Raw genomic sequence first — 20,867 nt, 5'->3', positions numbered from 1 at the left:
TGCAAATTTCACCAACATGTACATAGTTTTTTTAATCTATCAGAAATCCATGGTTAACCTCTCAAAACAATACAATATAAAAGGGAAAATGTTTGAAATACTCAGCATGCCAAGTCACATTTGTTGGATCTGTTTCAGAACACAGATCAAAAAGCGTAACACAGAAACAGGCCCTTTGGCCCACAATGTCAGTGTCAAACATGATGTCAAATTAAATGAATCTCCTCTCCCTACACATGATCTATTCCCCTCCATTCTTTGCATAATCTATGTGCCTATCTAGAAGCCTCTTAAAAGCCACTATTGTATCTGCCTACACAACCATCCCTGGCAGCGTGTTCCAGACACACACGTCACTCTGTGTAAAAAAGACTTGCCGGACACATCTCCTTTAAACTATCACCTTAAAGCAATGCTCTCTAGTCTTTGATATTTCCACCCTGGGGAAAAAGGTTCCGACTGCCTACTCTATCTATCTATACCTCGTAATGTTATGTACTTCTCACATCTCTCCTCTTAACCTCTGGTCTTCCAGAGAAAATAATACAAGTCTGTTCAACCTCACATCATAGCTAATATAGCACCCTCCATAATGTTTGGGACAAAGACCGGTCATTTATTCATTTGCCTCTGTGCTCCACAATTTGAGGTTTGTAATAGAAAAAATCACATGTGGTTAAAGTGCATATTGTCAGATTTTAATAAAGGCCATTTCAATACATTTTGGTTTCATCATGTAGAAATTACAGCGGTGTTTATACATAGTCCCCCCATTTCAGGGCACCATAATGCTTGCGACAAAGCAATGTCATGTAAATGAAAGTAGTCATGTTTAGTATTTTGTAGCATATCCTTTGCATGCAATAACTGCTGAAGTCTGCGATTCATGGACATCACCAGTTGCTGGGTGTCATCTCTGGTGATGCTCTGCCAGACCTGTATTGCAGCCATAATTAGGTTATGCTTGTTTTGGGGGCTAGTCCCCTTCAGTTTTCTCTTCAGCTTATAAAAGACATGCTCAATTGGGTTCAGATCGGGTGATTGACATGGCCACTGAAGAATTCACCATTGTTTAGCTTTGAAAAACTCCTTTGTTGCTTTAGTAGTGTTTGGGATCATTGTCTTGCTGTAGAATGAACCGCCGGCCAATGAGTTTTGAGGCATTTGTTTGAACTTGAGCAGATAGGATGGGTCTATACATTTCAGAATTCATTATGCTATTACCATCAGCAGTTGTATAATCAATCAGTGAGCCAGTACCTTCAGCAGCCATATATGCCCAGGACATAACACCCCCACCACCGTGTTGCACAGATGAGGTGGTATGCTTTGGATCTTGGACAGTTCCATCTCTCCTCCATACTTTGCTCTTGCTATCACTCTGATATGTTAATCTTTGTTTCATCTGTCTACAAGACCTTTTTCCAGAACTGCGGTTACTCTTTTAAGTACTTATTGGCAAACCGTAAACTGGCAATCCTATTTTTGCGGCTAACTAGTGGTTTAGATCTTGTAGTGTAGCCTCTGTATTTCTGTTCATGAAGTTTTCTGAGGACTGTGGTCATTGACAAATCCACACTTGACACCTGAAGAGTGTTTCTGATCTGTCGGAGAAGTGTTTGGGGATTCTTCTTTACTAGAGAGAGAATTCTCCTGTCATCAGCTGTGGAGGTTTTCCTTGGCCTGCCAGTTCCTTTGCAATTAGTTAGCTCACCAGTGCTCCCTTTGTTCTTAATGATGTTCCAAACAGTTGATGTTTGGACATTGATCATCTGTGCCACCTGCACTGGCTGTTCAATGTCCAAATGTGCCGACTTAAGACGGTCCATGGTCTAGTGTCGTGCCTACCGCCCATGTTAATTATAAAAGTCGAGGTGCTGTGTTGCAGTACCCGGAAATGTCCCTCGTAAAGTCCTTTGCAGTGGCGTACGGTGGGAATCGCGGTGAAGGAAAACATACTGGCAGTCTGTGAGGGCGGGTGGGATGTGCGTGGTGGGACGTACGTCAGGGCAGGAGAGAGCATGCCCACCTTCTCCCGGAGGCGCGTCAGCATGGTTATGAGCGGTTCCCGATGTCCATGTGCCACCGGGATGAAATCCCCTGTGACCTTAAGCAGGGCGCCGTACACCAGCTCGGCCGAGGAAATTGCCAGGTCCTCCTTCGAGGTAGTGGTATGCCCAGCAGGACCCACGGCAACTCGTCCATCCAGTCCGGGCCCGTGAGCCGTGCCGTTAAGGATGCCTTCAGGTGCCGGTGAAAATGCTCCACTATGCCGTTGGCTTGCGGGTGGTAGGCCGTAGTGTGGTTCAGCTGAGCGCCAAGCAGCCGGGCCATTGCTGAGCACAACTCGGAGGTGAACTGCGCACCTCTGTCGGAAGAGGTCCACCGGCGCACTAAAACGGGCGATCCGGTGGGCAGTCAGGGCACGTGCACCCGTTGCAGCGGAGGTATCTGAGAGCGGGATGGCTTCCAGCCATCTCGTGATCGGTCCATAATGTTGAGAAGCTGGGTGAAACCTCTGGATGGAAGGAGCGGTTTCACGATTTTGACATGGATATGGTCGAAATGCCGGTGTGGCAGGGCAAAATTCTGCAAGGGCACCTTGATGTGACGCTCAACCTTTGAAGTTTGACAGGGGATGCACGCCCTTGCCCAGTTGCCGACCTGCTTGTGCAACCCATGCCACATGAACTTGATTGGCTGCGACCAGAACCGTTGTTGCTCGTATGGATGGGCGAGCCAGACGATGAACCATGTTGAAAATCCGGCAGCGCCAAGCTGTGGGGATGATGGGTCTTGGCTGTCCGGTAGACATGTCGCAAAGGTGTGTGCTGTCAGTGGGCCCGAATCGCACATCCTCAAACAACAGGCCTGAAATGGCAGTGCAGTAGGCGAGCATCTCCTCATTCTCTCGCTGTGCAGCCGCCAGGGCCATGTAGTCGATGCCTGAGACCAAAACGTGGATGACATTGATGGCGGTGCGGGACAACGCATCTGCGACATGGTTGCTCTTGCCCGCGATGTGCTGAACGCAAGTCGTGTACTCAGAGATGTGGGCCAAGTGACGCTGCTGCCGAGATGACCAGGATCAGACACCTTTGCAAAGGCAAACGTGAGTGGGTTGTGATCGGTGAAAGACGTGAAACCCCATTGCGGAAATGCCACATGGCCAGGTAGAACGCATAGAGCACTCGATCAAAAGCGCTGTACTTCTCTCGAGAGGTATCAGGTGACAACTGAAAAAGGCTAGGGACTGCCAGCTTCCATATTACAGTTGTTCCAGCACTCCGCCCACGGCTGTGCCAGATGCATCAACCATGAGAGTGGTCGGCGCGTTGGCCCGTGGACCAGCATCGTCACCTTTGCCATCACCTCTTTGGCGTAGTTGTAAGCGGTCGGGACTGCATCATCCCAAACGAGGTCTTTCTGCTTGCTGGCCTGGACCTTGAACAGCTGCTGGCACGAAACAGTGATCAAAATTCACCATGCCGACAAACTCTTGGAGTCCCCTCACCGTATAGGGTTTGGGAAACTGGCGAATAGCCTCTACCTTGGTCGGGTGCGGGACAGTACCATACTGAGGAAACTGATGGAAGGGAGGCCAAACTGGCACTTAGCAAGATTGATGGCCAGGCCATGCTCGCTGAGCCGCTGACAGGGCAGCTGGAGGTGTGCACGGTACTCCTGGCGAGAGCAGCTGGCGACGAGGATGTCGTCAAGGTAAACGAACAGGAAATCCAGCCCGCGGCCCACCATGTCCATGAGCCGTTGGAAAGCCTAGGCAGCATTCTTGAGGCCGAAACGCATCCGCAGGAACTCGAAGAGCCCGAAGGGGTGATGATAGCCGCCTTGGGAATGTTATCCAGGTGGACTAGAATTTGATGTTAGCCACGCACCAGGTCAATTTTGGAAAATATATCTTGGCGCCATCCAAATGGGCCATGCAGTCCTGGATGTGAGGGACAGGGTACCAGATGGCGGTAGTCCCCACAGAGACTCAGCCCCCAGATGCTTTGGGGACCATGTGAAGCGGAGATGCCCACGGGCAGTCTGAGTGGCGCACAATGCCCATTTCCTCCATCCTGCGGAACTCGTCCCTGGCCAGTTGGAGCTTGTTGGGGGCCAGCCTGCGTGCGTGTGCATGGAGTGGCGGTCTGGTGGTGGGGATATGGTGCTTTACCCCATGCTTGGGGCTAGCCGTTGTGAACTGGGGGGGTTAGGATGTCGGGGAAATCGGCCAAGATTCGGGCGTACTCGTTATCGGAGGGTCACCGAGCCGAGATGCAGCGCAGTCAAGTCAGCGTGGCGCAAGGCAATTGAAGGTCTCAGAATGGACGAGATTTATCCCTTCATGTTGACCAGCAAGGAGTGTGCCCAGAGGAAATCGGCGTCCAGCAGCGGTAAGGAGACGTCAGCGATAGTGAAAGGCCAGATGAAATGACAGGAGTCGAAAGTGAGTGGGATCGTGCGGACTACGTACGTCCTGATGTTGCTGCCGTTGCAGGAGTGTCGGCTCCCGATGGGGGAAAAAACGCTGACCTCTGCTCCCGTGTTCAAGAGAAAATGCTGCTCTGAGTGACGGTCCGAGGTGTAGAGGAGGCGATGTTTCTGGCCGGCCGCAGTAGCCACTACTGGAGACCGGCTGAGGTGTTTCCCGGATGCGCGCAGGGTGGTTGGCATCGGCGGGCCTCAGAACCCCACCTTTGGTGGGAGTACACCACGTACCTTTGCTGGCGTCGCTCGTGGCCGGCCTCACTTCGGTGGAGGCTGGGACCAGTCGTTTGAACCCGCCGAGGCACCGCCGACACCCGACAGATGGTGGCGCCACCATGCTGTTTCGCCTGTCACAGCCACCATCGGTGAAATGCTCATCCGAGAGGAGCAGGCGAACGTCATCAGGCAACTGATCGAGGAAAACCTGTTCAAATAGGAGGCAGGGCTCGTGGCAGTTCAGCAAGGCGAGCAATTCGTTCACAAGCATGGACAGCTTGCGGTCGCCGATGCCATCCATGTAAAGGAGTTTGGCTGCCCTGTCACGGTGGCTGAGACCAAAAATGCGCAAAAGGAGCATTTTGAGGCCCTCGTACTTCCCTACAGCTGGCGAAGGTAATCGATTAGATGCCCGGCAGTGTCCTGATCCAGCGCACTGACCACATCTGTCAAATGGGGAACTGGGCTTCAGCCTGTTCGAACCTCACGTGGGGCTGTGATGTCCAGAAAATGGACAGTTTGATGGAAACTGCTTTATGCTGGTCTAGATTGTCGGCTGCAAATATGGTAAAATCCAAAATAAGCCATTTCGGATCATCGGTGTCACCACTGTAGAAGTCCAGGCATTGTGTACACACTGTGTGTCTTTATTAATAGATACATCCCCGGCACTCACGTGCATTCAGTAAATATATTTAACCAAAATCCTTGCCGTAGTTTGTGAGCACACCAGTTAACCTTCAACTCCTTTGTTCTCAAATCTCACCAACGGTCCGCCCCCTTTACCGCGTGATTGGTCGGCGCAGATCACATGAGAGTTCGAGCGCGATAATCGATGGTTCGAGAACAAATGGCTTGGAGACAAGATGGCGCCACACTCAGTCTCATAATGGCTTCCTTGACTTTCATTGGCACAACTTTCATTGTCCTCATGTTGATAAGCAGCAATAAAAATTTCCAAAGGTGATGGAAAGACTGGAGGAAAGACTAGGTGCTGAGAGCTCTCTGCATTACCTGCATTAAGGAGGCAATTAAACACACCTGAGCAATTACAAACGCTTATGAAGTCATGTGTCCCAAACATTATGGTGCCCTGAAATGGTGGGGCTATGTATAAACAGTTATAATTTCTACATGGTGAAACAAAAATGTATAAAAATACCCTTTAATAAAATCTGACAATGTGCACTTTAACCACATACGATTTTTTGCTATTACAAATCTCAAATTGTGGAGTACAGAGGCAAATAAATAAATGATGGGTCTTTGTCCCAAACATTATGGAGGGCACTGTATACTTGAATCAAGGCAGTATTCTGGTAAATCTCTTCTGCACACTCTCCAAAGCTTCACCTCCTCTGTTTTTCATGACCAGAACTGCACTCAATACTCCTAACCAGTCCTATTAAAGTTATATCATGACTTCCTGACACATATACTCTATGCCCAAACCAATGAAGGCAAGCATACCATACTCCTCCTCTACCACTATCTATTTATGCTGTTACTTTCAACTGGCCTTTAAATGACTCCCACATGTCAGATGTGAACTCACCTAACAACAATTGATCCCAATTTACTCTCTCAGTCCTGCCTAATAATGTTGCAATTTGCATTACTCCAATGTAGTACCTTTCCACAAGTTTCATTCAAAGCCATCTTAAAACATATTTGTTTCAATTTTAGATTTCTAACATCTAGACTTTTTTTAAATGTTCAATATTTCAGACACGGTTTTTGAGATTAAATAAAAGATTATTATTTGTCAATAATTATGTTGTCAGAACTTGAACTGATGGCCTTTTTTCTTTTTTTTTTAATCATTCACCATTTCCAAATAGTATAACTACATTTAAGGAACATAGATGAAAAATGCATTACATGTCCTGGAACCCAGACTCCAATTGAAATTTGAAAAAGAGTTTATCTATCCTGCCTGGGGCTATTAGCTATTAGGTAAGTCTATTAGCTAATTTAAAAACAATACAGATCGACTCTGCCTCAAAAATAAACAAAGTTAGATCTGTCAGTATTTATTTTGTTCAAAAACAAAGAAGTACTAAAATAAATGTTTTTTAGTAATCACAACATCACAGCATTTTGTGATGTTACTACTTTAGAGATAAATGCATGTTTTTAAACAGTTTTATTGCATTGACCAATTAAGAAACCAGCTTTCTAGAAATAACAGGAATCCCTTTGGACTGAAGACTTAAGAAACCAGCTTTCCAGAAATAACAGAAATTCCTTTATCTGCCTGCAACCTGAATTGAAGAGTTGACATTTATTAAACTATATAATTTTCCTAAAACAATTAACCAAAGCCACAATATAAACATCTTGCAGTTTAGAAATGGGTCTGAGTGATCCAAATTACGCAGTTATCCTTACTTTAGCAGCACATATCCTTTTTTCTTTACCACCCACTTTAGCTTAAAGTATACCATAATATTTACATTTACAATGTTCTAAATATATTTAGTTGCTTAAAGCAATGATATCTAATAGGAAACACAACTAACCTGTTACACTAATGGGCTTTGTAGCACTTCCTTGGGAAGCTGTAGCCTGGACTGGGTCTGTGTTGTTATAACCTGTGCGGGCAGACCTGGAAATTGCACCCCATTTAGAGATGATCGGTCCGTCACCAAATGGAATTATAGGATCTTCATCCTTTCCCCTTTTTTGAGGGCCAAACATATTTAGACTTCGTTTCACATTAAGGTCCTGAAAGCAGGCAAGAGAGATGTGAAAAATATTTTTTTTTAAATATACAGTTAATAAAAGATTAACAAGGTCTATGACAAATATGTACTTCCAATATGAAGATATTAGTGAATAGGTGACCTTCCCCCACATTACAGCCTTTCAAGAAATGGAAATTCCCCCTTACAGAATACACAGATCACTACCCAATATGCAATAAATGTGCTCTCGTGGAACATGAAAAAACATGTTTTACGTGTTTTTTGACAGGTGATGTGGCTTGGTGTAGTACAAAAAAAACCCCACTTATTTAAAAAAAATCGCAGTATGGACCATTTTCAAGGAATGCAACCTTCATAATGCAATGGTCACCTGTATAATCAAATTTTAAATCCCATCATTGTTGCTGAAACCTAGATATCTGGATTCTGATCCCCTTCTTCAATTGAAATGATGCCTATGATTCTTGTGCCAAAATTTATGCTCAAAACACAAAACATGTAGCATTAGAACGAACAAAAAAGCTGCAGAACATTGAACAGCTGATGTGAAATTACTAAAAGGAAACTATGTATGGGTGAGTGGAAGAAAATATATGGAAGGCTATCAAATATTGGTGGAGGCTCACACAAAGTATAATCATCAGTATAGATAGATTAGTTGAATGTTTTTATGCTGCAAGTTGTTTACAATACATCTGTAGTTTTCCATAAGGAAATCATGGCATGAAGAGGCATTCTGAATGTAAGATAAATTTACAATGGAGGTAATAATGACAGGAACTCTCCAGACAACAACCAACCACCTCCTTACAACATATTCTTTCTGGAGCAATGAGGCACCTGAGAGCTGGCCCCTTGCCAATTGCTCAGCTAGATAATATAGAGCAAAGATCAACATTGTAATAAATGGAGTCTGGATCTGTACATAAACTAATAATCATTCCAACCACATTCAGTTCTTTTTTTCACTGTGATAGCAGATAATTAAAAAAAAAAATCAGCTTTCAAAGGCTGAATCTATTCATAGGACATGATATAATGCAAACTCTGAACACCCAACAGAGTAAGCCAAGGCCCATATAACATGATTTTAATAACAAAATATATATTAATGAAAGATGATATGGACTCATTGTCAGTCATGTTATTTCATCAAAGGTACTTCCATGCACATGATCTTTACCATCACCTGGAAGGGAAAGATCAGCAGGCACATGGGAATAGCACCCCATTCTGGAATTATAAAGGGACACAGATTTTCAAAGAAATGTCACTGAGAACTTCAAAGAAATGGTTCCTAGTGGAACTACCTACATTTTTCCACAGGTTATAGAAAGCTCAGGAAGCATAAAAAATTAAATATTAGGGCGGCATAGTAGCGCAGCTGGTAGAGCAGCCTCCTCACAGCGCCAGAGATCCAGATTCAATCCTGACCTCGGGTGTTGTCTGTGTGGAGGTTGCATGTTTTCCCTCGGAATGTGAAGGTTTCAGAATGAATGCCCCGGGTTTCCTCCCACATGTCAAAGGCATGCGAGTTTGTAGGTTAATTGCATTCTGTAAATTGCCCCTGGTGTGCTGGGAGTAGATGCGAAAGTTTGGATAATATAGAACTAGTGTGCACAGATGATTGTTGGTCGTCGAGGAATCGGTGGGCCTAAGGCCCCATTTCCATGCCTTGTCATTAAACTAAATGAAATAGAAGTCTTCCTTTGGTTATTCATTACTTAACACTTGAAACAAAAATATCAGTAAATAACATACAATATACTGAAACTTCGAGAAGCTTGGGAACACCTTCATATAATTATTTTAAGAATCATGAAGAAAATGATCAAATATTAAGTAACTGCTTATACGAAAACTTGAGAGATTTATACTACTGTAGATCTAAATATCTAATTTACTTAAGACTAGTAAGGTGGCTATTTGATTATGATAGAGCATTCCCTTCGGTCCCAATCTCCTAATTTCTTCCTCTGTAATCCATTACACCCAATACGCATCAACTCTACCAGATATTTCTGCCGTACCCTATAATAGGGCTAATTTACTGTACCATTAACCTATTAATATTTCTTTAGCTTGTGGAAGGAAACTGGAGCACGCAGGGGAAGCCAATCATAGGAAGAACGTTGGAAATCCATACAAGGACAGTATCAAAGCCAGATTTCTATGGACAATGGTGCACATTGATAAAAGCCATGCAAAAATATTTTAGTTTACTTGCATTTACACAAGTATCAATATAAAAATTCTTGAATTGTACTATGTACAATTACATTTCCATCAAATAATATTGAAGGACACAATTACACTAACATACTTTCTTACACATCAACTTGAAATTCTATGCACATATTTCCTTGCTTTGAAAATGAAAGCAGAAAAAATATAAATAGAATTTAATGAAGGACGCATTTTGTTAATGTTTTCTTATACTACTTTGGAAATTATTCAAGGTTTCACACTACAGAATCTTGGCAGTAAAATGGTTTCAAGAGCAAAATTAGGGAAGATATTAGTGGTTTCATTTTTCAATCCATTAAGTTTAAAGGAACACTTCAAAATTTGTAGTCACAAGTCATTTAATGTCAATTACAATAATGAAAAAAGATTTTTTGAAAGAGATCAATTGGCTTACCAATATCTCTACGTTGGTGGTTGCCATGACATTCTTGGGATCAGACTCCATTGCACTAATACAAGAACTAATTGTCCCACAGGACCATGGAGAGTAGTGGGACATGTTGTCATCATCAATTTTGGTGCTGACACACAAGTCACTCGTATTCTCAGAGAACTGTTAAAAGACAAGCAAAGATATTACTATACTAATAGGTAATATTTGTTATAATTTACAACTTCACCAAAATTCATTCAGTATGCATGTGTACATAGACACACACTTTGAATATCTGAATAATAAATGGTTTGGGGTCTATTGAGGAGGGGGGAGAAAAATAAGGATGGGGACGTGTGCTTTAAACTATTAACATCTTTTCCTAAAGCAAATGGTAAATATTAAAAAAGATAAAATGATATTAATATTATCATTAAGAGAATATTCTTAAAAATGTTTTTCTTGAATCAGTCACTGAAATGAGTATAGTAGAAGTATACTTCCATAGTGGTGGCTTTATTTTTAAACAAGCTAAATGTTGGCAAGCCCAAGATGACTAAACACGATAGATCTCAAGTGGTGCTATTGTAGCTGTCATGGAGATAAGCACGTCACACACACTGACTAAATAGCAGAGCATGTGAGAAGCAGGGCACGTTAGGTGAAGCTAATACACATATACTGAAGAGGAAGAAAGCAAAAGGCTAACCCAAATTTAAAATAATAACCTTCTTTCATACTTTACCATTTACAAATGCCGCTAACAATGTTTTATAACTAATCCCACACTCACAGAAAATGCAAAAATACCAATATATTTTTTCCTGTTGCATTCTTCAACCCAGATCAGCCTCAGAAGATGCAACATTACTGAAGCATATTGGAATTTTATTGCAATCAGCTGAGTAAAAAGATATCAGAGAAAGAAAATACAAAAGGTACAAATTACTGGAGTAACTCAGCAGGTCAGGCAGCACTGCAGGAGAACATGGACAGGTAAAATTTCAAACACAAAGTAAGCCTTGCTCTTTAACTACAGCTTTATAATAAGGAGTGTTTGTGGATAAATATTCACGATATTTTGTTTTTTATTACGTGTACAATGTATGCTCAAATTTAATGTTAAATAAATACTGTTCATTGTTGTTTAACAATAGGCTAGTTTCTTGAGCAGATACTTCTGTATGCAAAAAGGTGTCCCGACTAGAAATTAGAATGACAGTGAAACAAGAGCTTTGCTGCTCGCTGAAAGAGGAAGCTGAAGCATTCCACCATAATTTGAAGAAACAGTGAACTTCCTAAAAAGATGAAAATACATGATAATGCATAAAACATGTATTTAGTAGGAGTGGATTCTGTAGTAACAATGCAATGTACTATTACTATTTATTTCAAAATTAACAAGTGGTTATTAGACCTAACAAGTAATTGTTACTATTACATGCGAGTCAAAATAAGGGGAAATAATATGGATGTTCTTTATGTTAGGCAATATAAAATGTCAAACCTTTGTGGACAAGCAAGTTTCATAAGTTCATAAATGATAGGAGCAGAGTTAGTCCATTCGGCCCATCAAGTTACTCCGCCATTCAATCATGGTTGATCTATCTCTCCCATCTAACCCCATTCCTCTGCCTTCTCTCCATAACCTCTGACATCCGTACTAACCAAGAATCTATCTATATCTGCCTTAACAATATCCATTGACTTGGCCTCTATAACCTTCTGTGGCAAAGAATTCCACAGACCCCGGACTAAAAAAATAAAAATCCTCATCTCAGGAACGTCCTTTAATTCTGAGGCTATGACCTCTGGTCCTAGACGGTACCACTGGTGGAAACATCCTCTCCACATCCACTATGCATTTTAAGATCATCACATGAGTTATGCTTTAAAAAGTCGTGCAATACTGGCACAGATCACCTCAAAAGTAAAGTAGATCGAACAACTTTCTATAGCTAATATTGCACCAAATTCATAAATTTAAACTAAATGCTTATAGCAGATAATTTGCCAAGTGTCACAGAATTGAAGTAGAGCCGAGCTGAATCACTGTACAAATAATCTGGGACAAATACTGTATGTACTCCACTGACACAAGAGCAAAAGCTAGCCTTAATATTTTCATTTGTCATTAATCAATAAAAAGTAAAGAACAGTTGTACCACTGGTGGTGAATCTGTGGAATTTATTGCCACACATGGCAGGGGAGGACAAGTCATTGGGTATTTTAAAAGTGGAGATTAATAGGTTCTCGATTAGTAAGGGCGTCAAATGTCACGGGGAGAAGGCAGAAGAATGGGGTTGAGAGGGGAAAATAGATAGGCCATGATCGAAAGGCGGAGCAGACTCGATGAGCCGAATAGCCTAATTCTGTTCCACTTATGGCCTATGGAGGCATAGATCTGGTCCACTGACTCTGCCACAGCTCCCAGTACAGCACTCTCATCAATCCTATTAATCCGAACTATTTCTAGAGGCTGCAAAGAGTGGTGGGCTCAGCTAGCCCATCACAGGCACGGTCGTCCCCACCATCAAAAACATCTACACGTGGCACTGCCAAAATAAGGCAGCATCGATCATCAAGGATCCCAGCAAACTGGGCCATACCCTCCACTCACTGCTACCATTGGGTCACTAGAGAGGTATGCTGTCGCAGCTGTAGATGTGTTGCCTTGGCCATAATGTTTCCAAGCAGTATCTCTAAACTAAACTAAGGTGGAACAGATGCCCGAAATCCAACACCACCAGGTTCAGGAACAGCTACTCTCCTACAACTATCAGGATCTTGAACAAACCTACACAACCCTAATCTTACCTAGACAACAGAACATTATGACCCAAGCTTGCACTACTTTTAGTTTAGTTTTACAGCGCGGGAACAGGTCCTTCGGCCCACAGAGTCCGCACCACCCGAGATGCCTGCACATTTGCACCACCCTAAACACACACAAGGGACAATTTACACTTATACCAAGCCAATTAGCCTACAAACCTCTACGTCTTTGGAGTGTGGGAGGTAACCGAAGATCTCGGAGAAAACCCACGCAGTTCACGGGGAGAATGTACAAACTGCGTACAGACAAGCACCGTAGTCAGGATTGAACCCGGGTCTCTGGGGTGTAAGGCAGCAACTCTAACGCTGCGCCACCGCTAAGTCAATTAGACTATTTTCTATTATGTTTTTGCACTCATGTCTGTATTTTTTCTCAGTCATTTTTCTTTTACAAGCATTAAGTAATTTATGTTTAGTTTGTTCGTGCCTGTTAGTCCGATTCAACAGTATATGCATTCGATTCTGCTGCAAGCAAGACTTTTAATGTGCCTGTACCTCACCATACTCGTGCATATGACAAGAAATCAACTTGACTTCATTACTATCATTTTAAACTCCGATTTGACTTGCATACCTCTGAGCTGAAATCCACACTGAACAAGGGGGATGGAGGAGCAGAGGGTTGGGCTACTGTAGACAAAGCAGAAGAGACAAGTGGAGGCTTCTGAGTAGAATATTGAGCCCATTGATCTTGTTTCCGTCTTAACAGGTCATCAAAGCATGGCTGCTGCATCCGGCTGTATGCTTCCTGCAAGGAAGATACAAGTGACAAATAACCTTTAATTCATAACTTCAAAACTCTAAACACAAGACAATGTATCTTCTTACCAATGCACTTAATTTTTAAACAATATTCAGAATCCAAATGAAATATTGCATAACTTCTCTCCAATTGGCATAATAAGTAAATAAGCATAACCTAACATTAAACATTAAGATTAGGGTTGTGTAGAAACAAGGAACTGCAGATTCTGGTTTACCAACAAAAGTGCTGGAGTAACTCAGCGGGTCAGGCAGCATCCCTGGAGAACATGGATAGGTGGCATTTCGGGTCTGAACCGTTCAGTCTGAAGAACGGTCCTGATCCAAAACTTCACCTATCCACGTTCTCCAGTGATGCTGCCGCCTGATCCAACATATTGCTCTTAAATTATGAAGCTACTTTATTTTGTTTACCAGTATAGTTAAGTACCATTACAATAAGCTTAACTTGCAAAATAGACTACATCCCATCAAAATAAAACCATTACAATGGCAAATAATTCTTTATTTATTGAAGGATCACAATTGTTGCCGATATGTTAAAAAAAAAAAAAAAGCAAAAATATTCCAAACTATCCTACTCTCTGCATGGCGATGCTCCTCTGTTCATTTGATGGTTGCCCAGCCATAGAACAATATCCATCAAGTGAGCTGTATCGTTCTCGTGGTGGATGCTGGTAGGTGGCTGAAGGTACCACATCCATCGGAGGCAAAGAATTACTCCGCATGACATCATCCCGTGGATACATCTGTGGCCTCCACATGCGTCTGCTATCATAGACTGGGGCATACATTCCAGAAGGGACCGCAGGAACAGAACCATACTGCTGGGGTGGGCCTGTCGGGTAGGGCGAGGATGCTAGTCGTTCTCGTGGTGGATATGCATTGTAGTGGTCCGTGAATGGCACAGTGGGTGGGAGAGGGGATTCTGGCATACTGTTGGGACGTACATAGCGGGGAAGACAAGCAGACACACCAGATGGTAGACCAGTATGTGGAGGGTAATATCCTCCTGTGTGAAATTAAAAGAACAAAGAAAAAGGTACACAAATATCAAGTTAAACTATTTGTCATCTAGAACAGATTATACAACCTTAAGTCAAACATTAGTAAGTGCATCAGAGGTACCATTGCCCAGCAGATTTGTAATAATCAACTTTCTCAATTTTTTATGCTATGTGGAACATTATGATATAAATTAAAAAAAAACACATTATGAATTAAAAGATTGTTTGTTAAGAAATGGCTGCATGTTAATCTATTAAATTGATTGTACTGTATTAAGTGGTGGGAGGGAATGGAAGCGCCTTCTTTACTTAATAGGTCCTAAAATCTCAAATTATTTTGCAATTTAAAAGGCTGAGAAATTTAAATTAAATATATTCCTACAAGAAACAAATAGAATAAGGTGATTAAGGTCAAAACTGAACTGACACTTCGAAGTGTGTGATGTGAATAAGTTACTCAGCCTTAATGCTTGCTGCTGAAGAAGGCGGGTAGGTATTGGAGATCTTTTAAATTGCTGGAATACATCATTTTAAAAGATTGAGACCTGTGCATTATTGGCAAAGCCAGCATTTATTGCCCATCTCTAATTGGCATAACGGAGAGAGTGGTGAACCATTACAGTCCTTCTACTAAAGCACTCCCTCACTGTTGTTCAGGAAGGTGTTCCAGAATTTTAAACAAATGACAATGAAGGAGCAGTGATATCTCAGGGTCATATTGTGGTGTTACTTGCAGAGGAACGTGTATTTGAACCACTTACTGTACTTGTTGGTATGCGACTCAAGTTGGAGATGTGCTGTCAAAAATAGTTGGTTAACAAATGCATTTCATTTTATAAATAGTGTACGTTGCAGCTATTATGCATCAGTGATGGGGGGGGGGGGGGGCGGAAAGATAAAGGTTTTGGATAGTGTATGGGTTACCAAATCAAATGGTTTTCTTTGTCCTGGGTGGTATTCAGCTTCACAGTTGTTGTGGACTGCACCTACCCAGAAGCTTTAGTCTTATAGATGGTGGAAAGGCTTTGCGGTATTAGGAGAAATATTACTTATCCCAAATACCCAATCTACTGACGTGTTTCTGCAGCCAATTTTTTAATGTAGTTGGCTCACTTAGGTTACTGACAGATATTATTGGTGGGAAATCCGGTGATTGCAATGCCTATTAAATGTGCTTGAATTGTCCCTGGCTGGGATTGGCAGATGATGAATCAGCTACCCCGGTTCAGAGAGAAAGGAGTAAGCCAGCTAAGAATTCAAGCTAGTGAAAAATAAAATCACAAAAACTACAGAGGGTGGGAATCTGAAATAACAGAAAATGCTGCAACTCAGGTCCCAAGTATTCCTTTGTTCACCCATCCCTTCCTTGTATTCTCTGCCACCAAAATCTAATTTGTTTTCTCATTCCTAGTTTTAATAAAGGATCTCAAAACTGAAACGTAATGGTTTATCTTTCCACAAATGATGAGTAAGCCGAGCATTTTGCTTTTAAATTAATTCCAGATCTAAGTAAAATTCTTAAGAAATAATAACCTGAGATAAAAAAGGAAATCAGGACCTGTTAACACAACCCTGTTAAAATCATAATTGCGAAAATTCAATGTCTTTATTCAATGAGTAATTGACTAGATAAATGGCAATGCAGCATCATGGTGATCAAGTTGAGTAACAAAGTTACAGGTAAAGACATATCCACGTTTTCTCCTAATTTAAAGAAAGAGATGTACACACTAAACCTCAATATCAAAATTTACAGGGGTGCTATAAGATTGCGAAACACCAGGAGTGTCTGTGAAAGAGAAAAGGTTTAGAAATACATAGTTATGTAGAAATACAAGGTAGTGCGTGCAGTACTGTTCACCACATTATGAGAATTATAGGGTGGCACAGTTGTGCGGCGGTAAAGTTGCTGCCTTAGAATGTCAGAGGCCCGGGTTCGATTCTGACAATGGGTACTGTTTGAACGGAATTTGTATGTACTCCCTGTGACTGCATGGTTGTTTGCCCACATTCCAAAGACATGTAATTAACCAGGTTTGTAGATTAATTGGCTGTAAATTTCCCCTAGAGTGTAGTAAATAGAACTAGTGTATGGGTGAATGTTGGTCGACGTGGACTCAGTGTGCCGAAGGGCTTGATTCCACATTGTATCTCTAAACTCAATTAAGGAATGTGGAGGCTTTGGAAAGTATGTAGGACAGAATTATCATGATTACAGGGTATTAGCCATGAGAGATAGGACAAACTTGGATTGTTGGAGTGTCAGAGGCTGAGAGATGACCTGATAGAAGTATATAAAATTATGAGGTTCATGGATAAAGTAGGTACAGTATTTTTCCCCAGGGTAGAAATGCCAAATAACAGAGGGCATTAATTTAAGATGAGAGGGGGAATGTTTAAAAGGAGATTTATGACAAAGGTTTTATTTTAAACAATGTCTGAAAAATTCAGATTTAATGGAGAGTTTTATTGACAAAATTTGATAAATACCGTTGAAACAAAAAGTGTAGAAATAGTGGCGGATGAAAGTAGTAGATGGAAGGGAGTAAATTAATTTATCTCTTAAAAAAGGTTTCACGGGCTTGGCAGTATCTTGTTCTACAATACTTTGTGAGGCCATTCTAAACTGTGTCAGTATAAACAGACATCGGCACAGCCTAGATTCACCAAGCCATCACCATGGATGGAAGACTATAGATTTTGGTTTGACTTACCTGGTTGTTGGTAAGCAGGCAGTTCATAGGAAACTGTTGCTCTGGGGTCTGGATAGTACAAATCAGGTTGCTGCGAAGGGTACACAGACACTCTTGACACAGATTTTGCAGATGGTAGAGAAGTCACATCTGTTCCAATGTGTGATGACATTACAGCTGAAGTAGGGAGCACCTGGTTGAGAAGCGTCTTGGGAGGTGAACCAATTTTACTGGAAAACAAAATATAAATCTCTGATGGTGAAATGCAAATTTAATTGGCATCTTCAGGAGCAATGTGCTTACATTGTAAAATATTGTTAATCGAAGTATCTTAAAAAATAAATAAATAAATAACTTGATAACCAAGGAGATAACTACTCACTTAAATGGAAAAAATATTATACTCAAAATATCTTTCTGTTGTCTGTCAAGGGTGGGAGCAGCCATAATAAAAATATCTACTCATGCTAACTGCTAAGATCCTGTCCTCACACACTAAATTCACTATCAAAAAGGTTCTTCTCAGACAACATTAAATTTAAACCATTCTGTACATCGGTTCGAAGCTTACTGCAATTAAGCCATTCAAACAAGAAATATATCGGCATAAGTTCTAATATTTTCTTTAAAGTATGCAAATAAATCAGTTGTGGAATTCAATTTTAAAAAGACCCAGTTTATTTACTAGATATGAAACATAATGAATTGAGACCTCTGGCAACAGATTCAGTGTTCATTACACAAATTATTACACAACACTTTTGTCCCTTTGGATAGTCCCAAGGTTGACTCTTAAATACATTTTATTTTTAAGTATCCTCATGAACGATTATTAGAAATTAGATTTTTAAGTACACACTGAAGCATTGAACTACATTTCCTCTCTTGAATGCAGCTTTAGAGTTAACCTTAAAATTATTATGGGCAATAATAACTTTCAACAACATTAACATGGCATGTCCTGATCTGCAATTTTTTATGAGTATAAATTTACTGAAAACAAAGCTCCCAATTTTACACTGATCCCAATTTATTTTCCCCACATTCCCATTAACTCCCGCCAGATTCTACCTCACCTATACATCAAGGGCAATTTATAGCGGCTAAATAGCTTACCAACCCGTACATCTTTGGGACGCAAGAGGAGACCAGAGTAAATCAAGGAAACCCATACGGTCTCAGAGAGAACATGCAAACTGCGCACAGCCGGCACCCAAGGTCAGAAATCAACAACTGTTCACCTGTAACTACAGCTTTTACATAGGTCAGCATTACCCGTCCCATACAAATAGTGCATATATAACACTGATAGGATTGAAAATGGCTGGGACAGGTCTTCTAATTGAGTGATATTTTGTGAAAGATAAAATGACCTGTGCAGAAAACCGAGTTAAAATGAGTGCCAATTTGTAACAATGAATATCAATCCAAAGTTGTATGGATCTCAAATTTTACAAAAGGAAAGTGATATCTTACTTTTCTGGTGGTGAACCAGATAGTGATCCAGGTGTGCTCAGACAGTTTTGTCCAATTTTCTTAGCATTCTCCAAAGAAGCTGAGGTATCTGCACATCGTGGTATTAGTTGTGGTGTAGTACTTTCTGGGCTAATTATCCCATTTGTTGCCTGCACCATTTTCACAGTGGTTTCAGTGGCTCCTGTTACAGAGACTATATTTCCTGCAGATGTTGTGACTATATTGGCAATTCCAACTTTGTTCTGAAGCGCTTGTGATAGAGGGAAGGGCCTGACTGTAGCATTAATCTTCTTATTCCGCATCCGATACCTATTGTAAAGAATACAGCTAAGTTTTCCACCCCTCCGATAAATACAATATATTAAAAATCAACAAAAGATCATTCTTGTACAGGTTTCAAGGCTCAAAAACAGTAAAGCAAAATTAAAATGGACACCACCAACAGGCAAGTCTGGCATTCTGAAATATTTTCCAGCAAGTCTAACATTTTGTAATGAGACAGCTAATCATTTTCCTCTTCATTTCTAACCAGCTAACAAAAAGTTTCAACTTCCAAACTTGAGCCCACTGAAAATGTAACTGCCTGTGTCACAATTTGTATCAAGATCCATTCATCTGTCAAATCTCTGATTTACATTTGTTCCTCGGTCAACACCCCAATTTCATAATTATCACACGTGTTCAACCTTCCTCTGCCTTTGTCTTTTATCATTAATTTCCTCCGATCATATCACCTGTGGAAATTCCTCCTTTACTCCCAACATAATGCTCAGTCTCCTTTTCTCTATTATTGGTTGCCGTCGCCTCAGCTGCCCAGGCTCCAAGCTCGGGCATCTCGAATGATATTCCTGTGAGCTTCATGCGAACAAGGAATTTTGCTACACTCATGTACATTGACAATAAACTAATCCGAACCTAAATATCTCCACTAGTTTATCATGCTCATCCTTTTCAATGTTCCTTGAAATCTCTCTTATACAATGTCTTAATGTGCCATTTGAAAGAGTGCTAATTTTTGATCTCTAGTTTTGCTTCATTATAAATTATACGTGCCAAGCTGTTGTTATATTGCCCTGAAATGCTGAAAGCCATAAAGATATTTGCTTTCACTGACAAATCTATCTTTAGAATAAACAACGTGGTGCAAGACTGACAACATTATTGCTAAAGTATCAAAAGTATTTACTTTGTTTTTTTCTCTCACAGATGCTGCCCAGTGGCAGTTTCAACACGTTTTTTAAAAAGATTTTACAACGTTAGCAGATTTTTACTTTCGCATATTTTTTGCCCAAAACCTCAAAATAACTATGCCATAAAGGAAAGACATAACAAGTTAATTTTAACACTTGATTGAAACACATATCATAGCACAAAAACAGGCACTTCACGCCACGATGCCCGAGCTGACCTTGATGCCAATTTAAACTAATCCCATCAGCCTGTGCATGGTCTATATCCCTCCATCCCCTACCTGTTCCTGTACCTGTCTAAATGCTTCCTAAACATTGTTAGCGTATCTACTTCCACCAGCTCTTTAGGCAGTGCATTCCAGGCAATCTGTAATAAACAAAACCCTTTCATCTCACCATAAACCTAGTTTTTGACATTTCTATGTATCCTATCTATACCTGCAACTTTATATTGTTTATCATGTTACCCCTCAGCCTCTGACGCTACAGAGAAAATGATCCAAGACTGTTCAACCTCTCATTGTGGCCAATACTCTAATCTAGGCAACATCCTGGCGAATCTCTCCTGCACGTTTTCCAAAGCATCCTTCTTGCTATATGACGACCAGAACTGCTCACATCACTCCATTTGTGGTCTAACCAAACCTTTATACAGGTACAAGCTCAACATGATTTCCCAACTTTAATACTCGATGCTCTGAATGATGAAGGCAAGTTTGTTGTATGCCTTTATACTACCCCATCTACTCGATTTGCCAGTTTCAGGGATTAATGGACCTTCATCCCAATATTCTTCTGTACGTCAATGATCCCAAAGGTTCTGCCATTTGCTGCACACTTTTCTCTTACGCTTAACCTCTCAAAG

The 20,867-nt window shown here is 41.2% G+C and overlaps 1 protein-coding gene and 1 long non-coding RNA gene across 8 annotated transcripts in view; one reads left to right on the top strand and one right to left on the bottom strand.

Moving 5' to 3' along the window:
- The window catches only part of rc3h2 (ring finger and CCCH-type domains 2), a 94,963-nt gene that overhangs the window by 20,610 nt on the left and 53,486 nt on the right, over positions 1-20,867 (bottom strand). For 5 of the 7 annotated variants that reach the window (XR_004416644.1, XM_033048959.1, XM_033048955.1 and 2 more), the window contains 6 exons: positions 18,813-19,121; positions 17,358-17,566; positions 14,218-14,648; positions 13,449-13,622; positions 10,060-10,218; positions 7,233-7,437 (listed from right to left, as the gene is read on the bottom strand). Coding sequence is in view for 6 of the 7 variants with exons in the window: in XM_033048959.1 (XP_032904850.1) it covers positions 7,233-7,437; positions 10,060-10,218; positions 13,449-13,622; positions 14,218-14,648; positions 17,358-17,566; positions 18,813-19,121 (1,487 nt within the window). In the remaining variant the exon portion in view is untranslated. The remainder of the gene's footprint in view (positions 1-7,232; positions 7,438-10,059; positions 10,219-13,448; positions 13,623-14,217; positions 14,649-17,357; positions 17,567-18,812; positions 19,122-20,867) is intronic. The other 2 variants (XM_033048961.1, XM_033048960.1) reach the window with 1 other exon arrangement.
- Positions 8-20,711, top strand: LOC116990872. Its single transcript, XR_004416645.1, has 3 exons — positions 8-18; positions 4,112-4,114; positions 20,658-20,711. It is a non-coding gene; the product is annotated as an uncharacterized LOC116990872 (long non-coding RNA).

Source organism: Amblyraja radiata, chromosome 32, assembly GCF_010909765.2.
Source record: "Amblyraja radiata isolate CabotCenter1 chromosome 32, sAmbRad1.1.pri, whole genome shotgun sequence".
Lineage (NCBI taxonomy): Eukaryota > Metazoa > Chordata > Chondrichthyes > Rajiformes > Rajidae > Amblyraja > Amblyraja radiata.
The sequence above is the reverse complement of the archived record's forward strand: the minus strand, read 5'-3'. Positions and strand labels throughout refer to the sequence as shown.